The sequence below is a fragment of the Mya arenaria genome, chromosome 8 (assembly GCF_026914265.1).
Source record: "Mya arenaria isolate MELC-2E11 chromosome 8, ASM2691426v1".
Lineage (NCBI taxonomy): Eukaryota > Metazoa > Mollusca > Bivalvia > Myida > Myidae > Mya > Mya arenaria.
In genome coordinates, this window is record NC_069129.1 from 39,885,285 (window position 1) to 39,902,626 (window position 17,342).

General features: G+C 33.5%; 1 protein-coding gene across 5 annotated transcripts; it reads left to right on the forward strand.

Annotated features, from left to right (window-relative positions):
- The first annotated feature begins 1,148 nt into the window (after positions 1-1,148).
- Positions 1,149-12,903, forward strand: LOC128244894 (uncharacterized). 5 transcript variants are annotated; one of them, XM_052963011.1, is made up of 6 exons: positions 1,149-1,333; positions 2,831-2,980; positions 8,071-8,177; positions 10,860-10,973; positions 11,218-11,385; positions 11,585-12,903. In XM_052963011.1, the coding sequence occupies exons 3-6, from the start codon at positions 8,078-8,080 to the stop codon at positions 12,190-12,192; spliced, it is 990 nt and encodes a 329-aa protein (XP_052818971.1). In that variant the 5' UTR covers positions 1,149-1,333; positions 2,831-2,980; positions 8,071-8,077; the 3' UTR covers positions 12,193-12,903. The 5 variants fall into 5 exon arrangements, with proteins under 5 accessions (XP_052818971.1, XP_052818970.1, XP_052818972.1 ...); XM_052963010.1 differs by lacking the exon at positions 1,149-1,333 and adding an exon at positions 2,472-2,573; XM_052963012.1 differs by lacking the exons at positions 1,149-1,333; positions 2,831-2,980 and adding an exon at positions 3,804-3,839.
- The last annotated feature ends 4,439 nt before the right edge of the window (positions 12,904-17,342 follow it).

Below are 17,342 nucleotides of genomic sequence, written 5' to 3' on the forward strand. Positions count from 1 at the left end.
TTTAGTGACAATGGTGAACACATCTAGTGACAGTGGTGAATACATCTGGTGACAGTGATGAATACATCTAGTGACAATGGTGAACACATCTGGTGACAGTGATGAATACATCTAGTGACAGTGGTGAATACATCTGGTGACGTTGGTGAATACATTTAGTGACAATGGTGAATACATCTAGTGACAGTGGTGAACACCTCTAGTGACAGTGGTGAATACATCTGGTCACGTTGGTGAACACCTCTAGTGACGGTGATGAATACATCTGGTGACAGTTGTGAACACTTCTAGCGACAGTTGTGGATTCATATAGGGACAGTTGTGAATACATCTAATGACAGTGGTGAACACTTCTTGTGACGGTGGGGACTACATCTTATACCAGTGGTGATGAATACATGTATGTTACAACGACTTCAACAGTTAATCATTAAGGCGGATATTGTATTTGATTTAAAAGGCGAGTACATGTACTACAACCTCTGAACGAGATGGTTATAATGCAGACAAGTCAGACAATACCCGTATATGGCTTTTGTTGTTAAGGGTCTCGGAGGTATGCTGCCATTTAGGGAGTTTTCCGGGTAACTAAAAAATGTAAATTAACCAACTTTTCAACTAATAAATATTGCGCATGCGAGCACCAGGGGCCATATCATTACAAACAGTCTCAAGTCTGAGTCTAGACTGACACAGAAAAACATGTTTTTATGAAGGAACACTATAAGTCATATTTATTCCATTTATTTTACAAAAATATAAGTAATTAACAGCTAAACATTCAAATAATAGTGTGCTCTAGCAAAGTTCACCATCAATGCTTTGCTAGAAGAAACGTTACCATGAAATAAAAAATGCAATGTTGAGTCCTGAGTCTTAACTGAGACTACGGAAATGCCTTCAGGGAGCTACGCCGGTGCAAGTAAGTCAGTGTTTTCAAGACAAGGGTAAACGCTTTGTTGACTTCTCGTATGATCAAAAGGGCCACGAGTTCTTTGAAACTAATGTCAGCTACAAATAACAATCAATATTTCATCAACAACGCAACTAACCGCATCAATTAGCTAATACGGTCAATAATCATGCATGAGCGTTTCTCGAAGGCTGCATTATCAACCCTTTCGAAGAACAGATCATTGTTATCAGGATTTAAGAGCATTTACAATATTTTTGTGCGTGTGTTGAATTAATAGTATGGATTTCTTAAAATTATAAATGGATTTAGATAAGTAACTACTAAAAATATCAAGAATTGAAGTTTTACGTATTCGTAATTTAATATAACGCTAACGGACATTAGCAGTTTGTGTGACGGCTCGGTGTTGGAGTACAAGTAAGTCTATAATGAACGAATAATAAACATATATTACTGGTATATATAGTATCGTAATATCATGACATTAAATACCTTGACATTAAAATTCATAAAAGAAAAACAATCAGAAATGTATTTGTACTTTATTTGTTATGGTTATTGTCATTTTCCTTCTGTAGGTCATGAAAAATTACTATACTCACTGTCAACTTTGGAGCTTGTGAAGGTGCCGATCGTCTCTATTTATATCGCTTAATAGCTCAGTGCAATATTGATGCATATTTATGCTATTTGCAGTTATCTGGCTAAGTTTCATTTCCATTTTTTATTAAATTTGTTTATAAGAGTCATATTGTGTATTCATCAATAATCATACTATACTACAAGACAACACACGTCCATGTGGTTCAGTCCGGTTTATGGTTTTTGTGACTCATTTAAGCATTCAATACTCATTTTCTAGACAAAGAATACACACTATTGACAAATGACTAAGCCAGCCACTGGAACCATTGTGCTGAAGCCATCTGTGATTTCTGTAATTGTTTCCGTTTCACGCGAATGCTAGCGCCGGAATAATAATTGATCGATATCCCTCTATTAAACCTTCTTTTATTTTGTTCTACTTTGCCTTTCTTAAAAAAATGTATAATAATAATAATAATAATAATAATAATAATAATAATAATAATAATAATTAATAATAATAATAATAATAATAATAATAACAATAATTATAATAATAATAAAAAAAAAAATAATAATATGAATAATAATAATGATGATAATAATAATGATAATAACGCGATTGAATGATATGAATAACATGATAAAGAAATCTCCAAATAGAGAGTAACTTGTTCGTTGCCATATGTAGAGAAAGATTTATTTGATATGTCAAAAGTAAATATTTTACTTCTATCATATATTAAACAAAACAATGCTTAAAGTGTCTATTTCAAAGTCTTTCTTCCGTTCATCTGATATAACATTTTTTATGATCACATTCCAAAGTTTACTTCTTTCAGTTAAACGTTCTTTTCACTTTATTCTTCAACCATACGATTATTTCATTCATATTTTCTCTTCATTGCTCACCGCTTTTCATCAATGAAATAATCCTCGTGCATGTATCACTGTCAGATCATCGAGCGATCTTTAAACAAAGCCATGTGTTTTACAGATGAAAGGAAGTGTGTCTCTATGTTGTGTTTATATTAATGAAGAAAAATGGAATCAATTAAAACAGATTAATCAGGTTTGAATTTTTATAAATATAATAATGGTGATTATTCGTAAACTACATGTATTATATATAAAATGTCTTACAATGCACTGCCTGACCAGCATATATATCTGTATAAATATATGTCTGTATCTCTCCATGAATATGTATCTCTCTTGGTGTTCACTTTTTTCCTGCTAATTTATATATTTATGGATTCTTTCCCGACATTCATGTTTGTTAACGAATATATTTATTTCTTAATAATTCAATTTTTTTCAACATTGTAGGATATGGGCCATTGAAGGTACATTTTGCCAAATCAGTAACCGCACATACCGCGGCCAAGATACTCAGGGCGGCGTTTATTTGGCGAGATTTGCCGAGGGGCAGATTTACTCCAGAGGCAAATGTTGGCTATATAAATGCAGCAAATTAAGGTAAATTTAACTGCGAATGTCTTAAAAGTGACAAAAATAAAGTTTTCTGCTTTCAAATGAAAAAGTGTATCGAGTGTAGTATGAAACAACTATGGTTTTATGTATATAACTATTTGAAACCGTGAGACAAAAAAAGACATAAAAGGTTAAGAGTATATATCTTTTTAAACACACAGCAAACTAGGACTCTGTCATATATATCTTTACAACTTGTCCTGCAGTGATACTTCGTTATAGTTATGCCCAACAGCTGCCTTTTTATAAAGGAATTTAAGATATGTCTTTGTTTCGTGACAACATTCCCATCATAGCCAATTTATTATTCACATGTCTGTCGTGTCGGGGAGGGGGGGTGGGTAGAAATAAAGCAAATAAATGTTAACGTTTCTATCACATTGTAACGTTTAGTGTATGTTAGTCTTAAGGTGCCCCGACATTGGACATTTGTAAGACCGTTTATTTTCTCCTTTTTGGTATATATTTTGAGTGCCAATTGAAGATATCCTCTGGCTTCAAATAACATACTCTCCTCTAACGGCTCTGCTTAAGTATGTATTACATACAAATTATTAATTGATACATATGTCAATTAAATAACTGATATACTGAAGCAACCAAAAATCTAATAAATGCATCAATCTTGTCAGTACGCTCCGATGTAGTTCAGTGCTCATGCTGGGGCAAATATTTGAGGAAGTGATGCAAATTAGTGGACCCAATTCTGACAAGAAAGACATCACACTGCACAGTGCTTTGACATTAATGTTATAATAAATTCAAATGTTCTTAACGCCCGTGAACATTTCGGAATATATTTGAATCATTTAAAACACGAAATGTGCTGACAACTGTGCTTCGTGTAAGTTAAGCCACACATATTTGGTGGAGTTTGTATATAATGTTTGTGCTTTGGATATCCTTTACCTAAGTGACTAATATTGTTTACATGTAACTTCTTTCAATTTGTTTGGCTATTTTATTTAATAGTGTTTCTTAGTCACACAATGAACATCCACTATTCATTGTTCGCTAAAGTGATTTTTTTTAATCCTGCTGAAAGTTAAAATTGAATTGTAGATTTAACTCAGACATACTAGTATCATCCTGGACGTTTAAATGTCCATAATTGTAACAGCAATAGAGAAATTATTTAAATGTAATAAGTGAAAAAAATAAAAACAAAAACACAAAAACATAACAAACAAAAAACTCAAGTAAACATGTCCTTTACAAATGTTTTTTCTACGTATTTTCGACTTCTGTCATGAATCTACATAACAATACATGTAGTGGGACAACTAGCAGGCGACATTGACAATTTAAATTGCATTGAGTTGCTTATACTAATATTATAATGGGATTACTGCTTACACATTAGTAAGTTAAAATAACCTGTCATGATTAATTTATAAATCCAATGTATGATAACCGTTAGTCATCTATAGAAGTAGTCTAGAGGAACGGTCATAATTCCGCGAGCATTTGGCTTGTTCATTTATGGATAATCATACTGTGAACTCTGCAATTTCCAACTGCAATTAAAGTAAGTATTCATATTATATTTCATATTGTTATGTCGAAACTTTAAAATAACGTTTTTATGGTTGATATTTTCTTGTAACTTCAAAACCAAAGGTAAGTGCATGTATGCATCGACGAAGATATTAAATGTAAATGTCATTTACAATATTGTCAAATTTATGGTAAAAGGTAAAAGAAAAAATGTCAACCGTAAAAACTATATTCAATATTACATTTATTGACAACTCAGAGCGTGGAAGAAGGCATCGAAAGAACGATTTTAATAGAAATTTTATATGGTGCCCAGAATACTGACAGAAGGATATTGTTGTTGGTGTTATTTACAAAACAAGCTGATATTCGGTACAAAACGACACTAATTTAATGAAAAACATACTGAATAAATTAAGCAGGAATTGCATTTAAAGCCGTCGGGTATAGCAAAATAATAAGATATAAACCTATCTAGCGATCAGTTTCGCTTTAATAGAAAAACTGTTATCAATATCGTGAAATGCTCTTCGTATATGTTAGATTTCATTTTGGCGATCTACAGATCATGGAGCGAGCGCAGCGAGGCGGCAGGCCAAGAGAGCTCGCACCATTTTCTGTAGATCATAGAAATTAACTCGAACTTATGAGGTGTTCGCACTAAGTTCATTCTCATTCATCAGAGGTTTTATAATGATAAATGTAATCTGTGGTACGCATATCACCATCACTTTGGTGAACGAGAATGACTAAGTTGAACGACTAGCTCCGCCCTTTGTGTAGTCGTGATAATTTTGCGCGAAAAATAAGCCGTCGGGCAATGGCAAATTGTCGCGACTTTGTGAATATGTTATAAAAGCAAATAAATTTGATTGATGTTTGTACAAAAATGGAAAAGCATTGAAATATGAACGTTTATAATACTTTTCGTTCAAAAACGATATCTTATGATATTTATAGTATTAGAATTATTTAGATTACATAGTACAGAACTTTACTGGGATGATCTCGTTAAGTTTTTTATTCATAATGTTCATCAAAAGATTGCACATTTTGGTACTGAACTTCTTTGATTGATATTATAAAGAGCATTTTAAAGGAAGAAACGTAAATGAGATTGTATTTGAATATTTTGCTCTAGAGAACGACACCCTTAACTGGCAATAATAGTTACTTCGCGCAGAGGGCAGATCGATCTACGAAAAATAGACGACTTAACCAAATCATGTAGTTCGACAAAATAATCTCTACGAAAATTAATATTTATATTCACCGTCAAATCTGCTCTCCATGGGCGTCTTTGGGCGCTTCGTTCTTCTTGTTCTTCTGTGTCCGATCCTAGATACAATCGCCCTAACGACACGAACAAGGTCCAAGAACATTGTTCTCGGGTCAAAATTCCACACTACCTACAAACCGGGGGGACCGAGAACTACACGAGAACAAAATGGCGGAAAGTAAAGGTAAGAACGATGCGTGCATGATTTACAGCGAACAACTCTACTACTGGTTCCCGGTGTTAGAGCGTTTTGCGCGAGTTACACGTTCCGAATCGACTCGATTCTATCCTGGAAACAAGCGCCCAAAGACGTCCCATGATATGGATATGAAGCTGCAGTAAATAGGGAGAATCCTCGTTTGTCATTGACCCATAATTATGTGCGAGCACCAAATTTCATGGGGGAATTAACACACATCTATCGTTGATGATCCCATCAATCGAATAAAAATACTATTTCTTCATAGCGTTATTTAACATCGCTCCATGCACCAATCCAGATGTGTCTAAATTAGTGCATGTATCTTTCTTTACATTATTAAAACTTCTATGCAATATAAATACTTACCGTAAAATATCATTTGTGCTATTTGACGATTGTTTTGGAACTATTTTTGATCGTCACTTAGCAACGGTAAGGTATTTTTTATTCAATGACTCCACAAGTATGTAAACCAAATCAGTGATTTCCTATTCTCAAACATCAATGTAAAAAGGACATCTATAATTTCGAAGAAATGTTCAATGTATAATACTTTTATATTTATAAATAATTTATCAGTGTATTTCACAAGTTCTAAATATGAGTCAAATAGATGTACTGTAAAACAGAATACAATGTAACGAATTTCTTTCAAATTCAAATACAAATCCAACGGTGTCCCGACGGTACCAACTTATGTAGCGATTTCTATTCCAGATTTAATAATGTAATGTTGACTTATAAACTATAACGAAATATATGAAACGTTCTTTCGAACGGTCTTTAGCGCAATATTCGAATTATCTATTTGTTTTGAATGTTTTCCGAGACAAACAGCTACAATTTATAATTTCCTCTAGATTTCCTTGTCCTCTGATCATTAAAATGATTACTCAAATGATTGTATTTGAAAACATTAATCAAGTTATAAAATCATCAACTTAATCATAAACGATTATCTCAACTTTAAACTAATTCATTGCGTTTTAACAATTCCAGCCATTGCTACAATTAAAGTTATATGGATCCATCTTAACTCAATCTGTATTAACGGCGTACCCTTATATCTTATACTTCAACATTTCGATATCCAATATACATATTACTGAACAATTGTTGCTTAATTGGATATTCGATAAACAAATCAAGGGAAATTTATTTTTTAATAAAGAATTGTTACATGTTTTGCTGTAATAATCACTTGCTAATTAAGAAAGTGACAGCAAGGTTATATAAGTTTGAGTATAGGTTTAAAGATCTTACATTCTGATCTCGCAAAATCTACTTTGGTCGACATACCCATCTACCCCTCACACCTAGGTAATGTGAAACGCAACAGATATTTGTTTAATGACAAAATGATTCTGTCTCATCGTTATTATGATCGTCATGCTGTACATCAACTACATGTTTTTTATATCACATAAAACCAAATTGGTTGCACTTCTAAATGTAGTGCCTTGACTTAGTTATTATATTTCTTGTAATAAAATAATAATGTTTCGGGAAAAACGACAACTATGGCATGACATGCGCAAGTAAGTGCGTTTAAAGTAATTTTATAAGCGAATGAGGCCATTTTTGAGAAACGATATTCTGTACCAAACCGACCAATATCATGGCATTTCACTTTTGTAGATAAGTTGAATAAAAAATGGTAAATTTTTAACACTTACCTTTAATGCACATTTTTTAAGAAAATTACGAAAACAAGTTCACACTATGGCAAAAAAGGTGTAGGTTCGGGATGAAAATATGGGGTCTGACGTGTTAGTGGAAACAAACATTTATTTGTTTACGCATTTTGAGCAAACAATGTTTCAAATCCTTAGCAGAATTAGCATCCATAGGATTTATTCAGCCTCAATGCTGTCATTTCCGTCAGTAGATACTAAGCAAGTCATTTTATTCTCGGATAATTGAATAAATTATCGTATGACTATTTAACATGTCCGAATTCGGGAAAACAATGAACATTGTTTTTATAGAAACTTTCATTGTTTTCGTTGATCTTTTTAGGACGGAATATGTTTGCCAAACAAGATTTAATCGGAAAGTATACATACATACGTGATGATGTAAATTCATGTTTTCCAGACGTGATATGGATGTCTTGGGACCAGATGTTCGAGAGTGTTTCCGACTTTACGGCCAGTACAAGATATGCCCTGATAGCACGTGCATACACGCGAATGACACCTGTCGTAAGTAAAGATTTTAAGATAAAAGTATGTCGCTTGTTAATTTGAGGATAACTACAAATGTTAACCTTCCATGTGAATATAGGGCAAGGTTACAGGATGGCAACCGTGTTATAAAAAGGTAATTCTGACCAGCGACGCTCGATTGTTCACGAAAGATTTTTGCCGAAAGTATACGCGCCACCGGCCTTCTCATTTATTGATGTCGTAAGATATGTTTGACCTAGTCCTCCAGAAGTGTCAGTGTTCTTTCTCGACCTTGGTGTCGGAAATAGTTGGGTAGAAATTCAGTGTCACTATTCACCTGTGTTTCCGACCTCACAAACTGTTCTAAACCTCCGTCTTCCCTGTGGACTTGCTAGTAAATATTGGTAAAAAATGTCATTTCTAGCGTTACCATACATTTCTCAGTCTTAAATAAAGAGGTCATTGTGGACCACATCCTGTACTTAGCATTCAGTTTTAACGTACGACAGCAGGAGAAGGGGACAGTTTAGATACTCAAAAGCGTTTGAATCCTTAATGCAATTCTTAACAAAAGTAATGATTCTGCAGTTGTTCTCGTGGTCGAAGACGGTTTTTCCATTGAGAATGAATTCAACGTTTCTTCTGTAATTTCTGACCTGTCATGAATGAGTGTATCTCTGATGTTCGAGTATACAGGACATTGTATAAAAACAATGATTGTTATTCCTCACAAATGTTTAGGGGCGAAATCACAATAAATTATGTTTTTCAAAAAAGGTGCTACTTCCTGGCACTTAGTTATTAGTAGGGATGGCAACGAGTACCCGATTACTCGATCGAACGTCCGAGTACTCGAGTACCAAATCAATACAATTTTTTTAATAATATCATTAATTAAATGTAGTGTTTAAGAGTTGTATTTATTGATCTCAGTTTAAATTGATGGCCAGTAAAGTGTTTTATTGCAAACATAATTAAGGTTCCCAAGAGTAAAGTCATAAAGTTTAACTGCTAAATAAGATTATTACGCGATCTATTTGCAGCGGACTTAAACGTACCACTTTTCGAGTATGTAAACCGTCCAAATACATCCGAGGTTGTTTTTGAAAAAAATGGCCGAGGAGTTCCGAATGATTTCTGCACTGCATACTTGTATAAAATGAAACGAATAAGACAAATTAAAAGCCTGCTTTCTTTTTATATCATTTTTTATTAAAATACCTAATGGAAGTTTACTTTAAAGATGAAAATGACCAATAATACGACCAACGCACAATATACATCATTAACGATACATGTATACACAATCTTGTCTTCGCGAACACATATTCAATTTTTCCGAGTAATCGAGTACCGAGTACTCGATCGAACGATCGTCCGAGTACTCGAGTATTAATTTTACTACTCGTTGCCATCCCTAGTAATTAGTAATTTATTACATAAATAAAAAGTGAAACATTACTGCCATTTTTTCTATCTAGAATTGTATTCTTATAATCATTGAAAAGAGATTTTAAAATGTGCCATTTTGTATTCAATTTGGTAAATTCCAACCCCAAAACCAATCCCATCTGCAGCCCCAATGTCAATCTGCTTCCGACTCCCCTGACTGCATATTGACTCGAACGAAGCTTCCTCATCATTCTTGGCACATGGCACGAGATTCAAGCATCCCTTTACTTCGAAAGATACCGTATGCTCAAATTGTTCTGACAATGTCGAAATATGATGTTTGTTTTGTTTGTATGATGTTTTAATCGTTAAAACAACTGAAATGATCGTATTGGTGTTGTTGTTTTTCTTTCAAATTGCCTTTTTCTCTTTTCTTTTTGAATAAGTAGCTGGGTTTCTCGAACTTAGGTCGACGTTTAACAAAAAGAGACACAAACAACACAGTATGGCCTAATGTAAAGTCATGATATTGGAGACGATTTTTGCTTTAACTGCTTAAATGTTCCATGTTACTGTTGAGTCAATTGCCACTACTATTTCCACATTTCTAGATGAGGGCCAATCATAAACTTTCTGGAAGTTAGTTTGATGTGATTGTATTAATTCCTTTTTGTTGAACAAAATAACGTTTTATTCTAATGGGAGTATAAGTTTGCATTCTTTGGGAAGGGTGAGCTTTTTTAATTTCATCCAGTCGCTGAGGTAGATGCTGTACATTATATACTCGTGTTTACATCCCAATTAGCCTTCGGTAGGTCGCAGGGCTGTAACTCAGCCCGACCGGCATATTCAAATATTGCCAGAAGCCCAATCATATCACTTGATGTTACATTTCGGATTATCTATTCACTTGAATGATATATTGTTTAACTTACTGACATTAGTGAAGTCACATCCTCATCTCTTAATTATCTCACTTAACAAGTACAAATTTCGACGTTCATTCTTATAACTTCTTTATAATTCCAGTTACTGATCTTCTCACACAATCTGCATGCATTAAACTTCTTTCACTACTTCACACAATATTACAGTAATTCATCGCTCTGTTAGAATTACTCGCACTTGGAATTAATACACAGTATTGGGCACGTCCCTTATACTTTTTGTGTATGCCATTATATCCGTGATCGAAGTTGTAAGCAGAATGAGTGTCTTTTGGAATATGTAAGTTCATGGTCTGAATAATGGGAAATTACTTTTCGCTACTTCGATCTCTATATCAGGCACCCTCCTTAATTTTGAAATAATTTAATATCCCCTCAGCATGTCTGGTGAGCGATGACTTCCAATGTCTGGATGAGTACTGTATCCCTCGCTTCTACTGGTGCGACGGAATCCCGGATTGCTCTGAGGCGGAGGATGAGATCGACTGTCCAAGTGCGTATATATGTCCGTGTCAGCTAAATACCTTTCAAAAATATATTATTGTTCTGGTAGCGCAGTTGTTTAAATACTTCTGTTTCATGAAATCACTAGAGTATATCTAAAAACGGGAAAAACCATTCTCTGAGTAAACTTTACCGTATGATTTGCACATAATTATAGAACATGCTGAGTTGGAAAATGCACATAAAATTTAACCAACCTTTCCGAATCATGAATAATTTTACAAACACAACAGATTCCTCCACGGAGGCAATGCAGACCGGAAGCGGATCAGGAATCTCAATGGCGGCCGTGGTAACGATCTCCACGCTATGCGTGTTATTCTGTGTCGCCGTGGCAGCCATGTTTGTGATCTTCGTTGCCAGGAGAACCGGAAGGCACAAATCCGGCGAGTCAAAGTCAGGTGGGCTGAGCCATTCACATTAATTAGTTAACAGTTTGACCAGTTAATAGGCTTTGTACGTTGTAATTGAATATGATATTTTCTCGACCATTATTTCAAAACGACAGGCTTCATCTGACCTCGACAAAATATAAAGGAATTGAAAACGAATGGTATAAAACATGGTTTTAATATTTTTGCGTTATTCATATTTTTACAGCGACTGAACCATTACGGAAGTGCTACATTTCGGAATCGTCGGACAGCCGAGATGACAGCGACCGACTTCCGGTACGGGCTAAAACTTACTACCGGAAGTGCGATTCTACAGAAGAAATTGAAAGGGACTATTCCATCTACAAACCAGTGCCAAAAAGAAATGGATTCTTTACAACTCAAAACGGTAATCATCCAGCGTCCAGTGTGTCCAGAAACAACAGCGACGATAAAGATATTCAGAACGCAAATCTTGCCATTGGTGAAAATGCGGAAATATATGACCTTGACCGCAATGAAATATCACCAAAAATAACCGGATTGGGGAAGTATACTTTCAAACCAAGATTAAAGTATACTAACTGCAATGAAATACTTTTCACTGATAAGGCTGAGAAAGACCGGCTATATGTAATAAACAGTTACAAACATTGCTCTGGGAAAAGCATCAACCCCGGAAATTTGACTTTTGACACGGATCCAGAAAAATTCTCCTGCAAATTTGCTAGCGATGTTCTGTGTTCATCAACTCCAAGACAAGGTGCTAGGCATATGTCATTACCAAACATGAAAAACATCTCCATGGACAGTATAATAGATGTTAAACTCTAGTCTTAGACATTTTATATATTGCCGTCATGAGCATTGTCTTATCATACATGTTTACTTTTAGAGATATGATTGATGTCAAATAATGCCTTTATGTCTTGCAATACGTTTGACACTAAATGTTAAAAAATGTTCGTGCCATTCCTTGAAAGAACAATCTGATTTATAACAGTTTAGCATATGTACAGCATTAAGGAAACGATAGATCATATACATGTCCAACATTTACATATTTGACTGTGGTGTTGCCGTGTCGAGTTTGTATATTATGTATATAGTCATTTCGTGTCATAATTATTATGGTGTTGTTTTGTCCATTAATTCAAATTTATATATGCATTGACGTCTGATATCCATGTATGTGTATATTTGACTTTCGTCTCCTACCGCGTTTGTATACACTATTATAATGCGAACTTTAAAACGTCTGTGATGTCCATTTATTTGTATTGTAATAGCATTCAATTATTGTGACAAACGAATGTAAATGTGTTGTAATTAATTCCGTTATGATGCAAACATTCAATACAATCAACAATGCTTCTCTTCAAGATGGAAACGGCTCTATGTCTGTGTTTATGTTCAGTCTGTGCCTTCATATGTTCATATTGTCAAAATCGACAAATAAATGGACAATATAACAATTGTTCTACCCATTATTTGCGCGGCTTTCCAAATGGTGTTCAATCTATACACTTTCAAATACCATGTTTATTTAAAACCGTATCTATCTTTCGGATGTCATTTAATGTTTTTGCATACAATAGCATGTCGAATAAAATATGTTTAAAATAACCTCAACTCACCTGAACTCAATGGCTCACGTGAAGCTAGTCACCGAAAAAAAAACAAGGACAACGGACCTTTTGACAAAATATAAAACAGTAAAGTATTGTAAAGTATGTGTATACTACGGTATTAAGCGTGTATGTAAGAACAGTTGCTTGTTAAAGTACAAATTAATTTCTATCTGCCACATTTATCCCAGAGTATGAAAATACTCAGTAAACGAACAGCGTAACAGCTGACTGCTGAAAAACCAAAATATATTTCCATCCCATTGGTCAAAATACATTTACGAACACAAGTGATAATAAAATATCTCTATGAAAGTTCCGTAATAATATTGTTGCATTCTAAAAAAGAGACATTAAATAATAATAATTGTAATAATAATAATAATAAAAATAATAATAATAATAATAATAATAATAATTCATTTAAAGAATATGACACATTAAGACATAATATGGTTACAGAGATATCCTTTTTACAATGTGGTCTTCTACAACAACAAAAACAACTTGTCGATAAACAGCAAAATTGCAAACGTATAATACTAATCATATATAATGCACTTTATTGATCAACACAAGACAGACACACCCTCATATATAATGCACTTTATTGATCAACACAAAACAGACACACCCTCATATATAATGCACTTTATTGATCAACACAAGACAGACACACCCTCATATATAATGCACTTTATTGATCAACACAAAACAGACACACCCTCATATATAATGCACTTTATTGATCAACACAAGACAGACACACCCTCATATATAATGCACTTTATTGATCAACACAAGACAGACACACCCTCATATATAATGCACTTTATTGATCAACACAAAACAGACACACCCTCATATATAATGCACTTTATTGATCAACACAAGACAGACACACCCTCATATATAATGCACTTTATTGATCAACACAAGACAGACACGCCCTCATATATAATGCACTTTATTGATCAACACAAGACAGACACACCCTCATATATAGTGCACTTTATTGATCAACACAAGACAGACACGCCCTCATATATAATGCACTTTATTGATCAACACAAGACAGACACGCCCTCATATATAATGCACTTTATTGATCAACACAAGACAGACACACCCTCATATATAATGCACTTTATTGATCAACACAAGACAGACACACCCTCATATATAATGCACTTTATTGATCAACACAAGACAGACACACCCTCATATATAATGCACTTTATTGATCAACACAAGACAGACACACCCTCATATATAATGCACTTTATTGATCAACACAAGACAGACACGCCCTCATATATAATGCACTTTATTGATCAACACAAGACAGACACACCCTCATATATAATGCACTTTATTGATCAACACAAGACAGACACACCCTCATATATAATGCACTTTATTGATCAACACAAGACAGACACTCCCTCATATATAATGCACTTTATTGATCAACACAAGACAGACACACCCTCATATATAATGCACTTTATTGATCAACACAAGACAGACACACCCTCATATATAATGCACTTTATTGATCAACACAAGACAGACACACCCTCAAAATTTAATTTAAAAATAAAATAAAAAGTAAAGCCAAATAGTAACATAATAAGATAATATTATGTTAACGTGAAAATAAGTTATTTTTGCTAAAATCCTGCCGAAGAAACAATGTTTCTAATACAAGTAGTGATACAATTCCATGTTTCCATTGCAATAGTTGAGAAGGATTTAGTTCCAAATTGAGATTTTATTTCCACATGAGAAATATCGTTCTTGGTGGTTGATCCCAATGTATATGATTTAGTATTAATTACCAAAATATCTCATAAATAAAAACGCATGTGCCAGGGATATAAACGCTTGTGATCTGGATTGCTGTGTGGTATTGTTACGCTACAGCTGAAAGGGGCGTCGTCAAGTTGCAGAAAATAATGTGGTTCGAATATTTCAAGATATTTATTAGGAGAAATAATATAACACCTTCTCCAAATATATTAAGGTAGTGTGTTTCAAGTAAACTTCGCTGTCCTTACTTTCAAAAAGTCCCATTTTTCAAGTCAAATACTATCTAAACAAGATTAAATGCCAAAATGTTCCAATTTTGTAGAAAATAAAATGACTGCCACAGAATAAATGATATTTAATTTAATACTTTGTAAAATTATCAAACATTTCCCAAAAATTCCAAAATTAATAAAAAAAAAAGTGAAAGAAAACTCATCTCATAGCAATTTTCAGGGAGTTGGTAAAAAATGCAGGCCTTAAGGTGATTTTCATTATGATCTGGATTAATTAATTTACCGTAAACCGTAAGTTTATGGAATAAATGACATGCACTTTTACATGCAATACAAAATCGCGGCATCCCTGTCAGATTCATATCTTGTGTCACTACAGATGAAGGAATTTAGAATTCAATGATTTAATAATTCAATATGACATTATAATATTACAAGAAACGCACATTGAGGATTATGCTTATTTTAAGCTATCAATGATTAAGATTTATTTCATGCCTTTCGATGAAATATGGTGTTTTACCAGTGAAATAACAACAGGGAAAATATCAATCTGATATTTTCACTGCAAAATAAGGAGTGAAAATATCAATTTTAGAACTACTTTTATAATTCATTGTAGTTACTTCCCCTTGATTGAAACAGAACACTTCACTTTGGACCATAAAATGTTGGCAAATACAATATTTAAAATTCAAAGAAATGTTGAAAAAGTAAAAAAAAATATACATGTATTTGGAAATTAACAACCGTTTATTAGAAAAATGGTTATTCCGTTTTTCAAACGTTTTCGGGATCTTGAAGCAGAATGTTCGAACAATTTCGTTAATACCAAACATATTACAGGCGAAAACAACTGTTCGAACATAAAAAGAATGTTACATCATCGTTCAAATGTATTTTGAACTGTTTGTCATTGTAATACCTTATACGAGCGTCCCGAAAATTAACACAACAATAAACAGATTAACTGATTTTTTTTACCCCATCGACCCCTCAAAATTTGTCAACAAACTAGCGTGGTCCTCACCATTACCTGGAAATCGACCAGTCTTCAAGCAAAACAGACTGGTCTCTGACTGTAAGATGGCTGAATTACCATGTATCATGAAACACACTCTAAAACTAAGAAAAATGTTTAATATCCAATGAGTATCCGCAATTGATTTGCTAACATATTCGACCTTTCAAATTTTCATTCAATAAATGGCGGCGTAGTAAGTTGGTTATGTATTCGTGCCCCGCTTAAAAAAGTGTTTTCGTAATCTTTTGGAACATAGATGCACAAATAAAACTTCATTGATTACTGTTCGTAACATTTTTGCACTAAAAAACGAGCGTAATAATAAACTATAAAAAAAGAATATCAGAGGGTCCTTTTCTCAACAAACCGGAAATAGAAAATTGACAGCCACGTCACCAGCTATGAATAGTCTAATTTTGCGTGAGGGGCGCCCCAGGGGTGGCGGCGTAAATAACACCCTTTTCAAAAAAAGGGGGTTATTAAGAAAATATATTAAAATACTATAAAATTCGGAAAATAAGCATAAAAGAAACAGAAAATTTGCTTATTTCAGTGTAAGAACGTATTTAATTTGACTCGTGATCATAAAAAAAATATTCACTGGTGGCTTCGACACTCGTGAAAATATGTTTTTCTATGACACTCGTGAAATAAAAATAGATCTTAGACTTAAATAAACAAATATCCTCTATATATTTACTAATCATAGAAAAGAGATTGTCATTAATTCACGCAAATCCGATGGAATTGCACTTATTGTCAAAAAGAATATTTTCAAATATATTACGATGTTAAAAACTGATTGTATATTAGCATTACATGGTTTTCTATAAGTAAGAACCTAGTAAAGACAGGTTCGGGTTTTTATGTGGTGTTGTTTACATTGCACCTAAAAAAACACCATATTTAAATGAAGATCCCTTTTCTGATATACTAGATAAATTGTCTAATCAATATAATTATCCATTATTCTTTGGTGATTTTAACGCACGAACAAAATGTCTTGATTATATAGTTTTTATTGATAAGGAATTTCCCGAAAGGCAACATTTTGAAACAATCTTGGAAGAGTTCTAGTGTGAACTGAATATGTTTGAACAATCAAATAATGTTCCAGCTTTTGGTATTTTAGTTTTAACACTCTATGATTTGCCGAACTTTATTTTGTAAAAAAGTGTTTTTTTCAAACCATAAGCGAGTTACTTTAAAAGAAGTAATAATGGCAAATCAAGCAATAATTATGGTAAAAATGTATGAAGTTGTGAAAAAGCACCAAAAGCGTGAAAA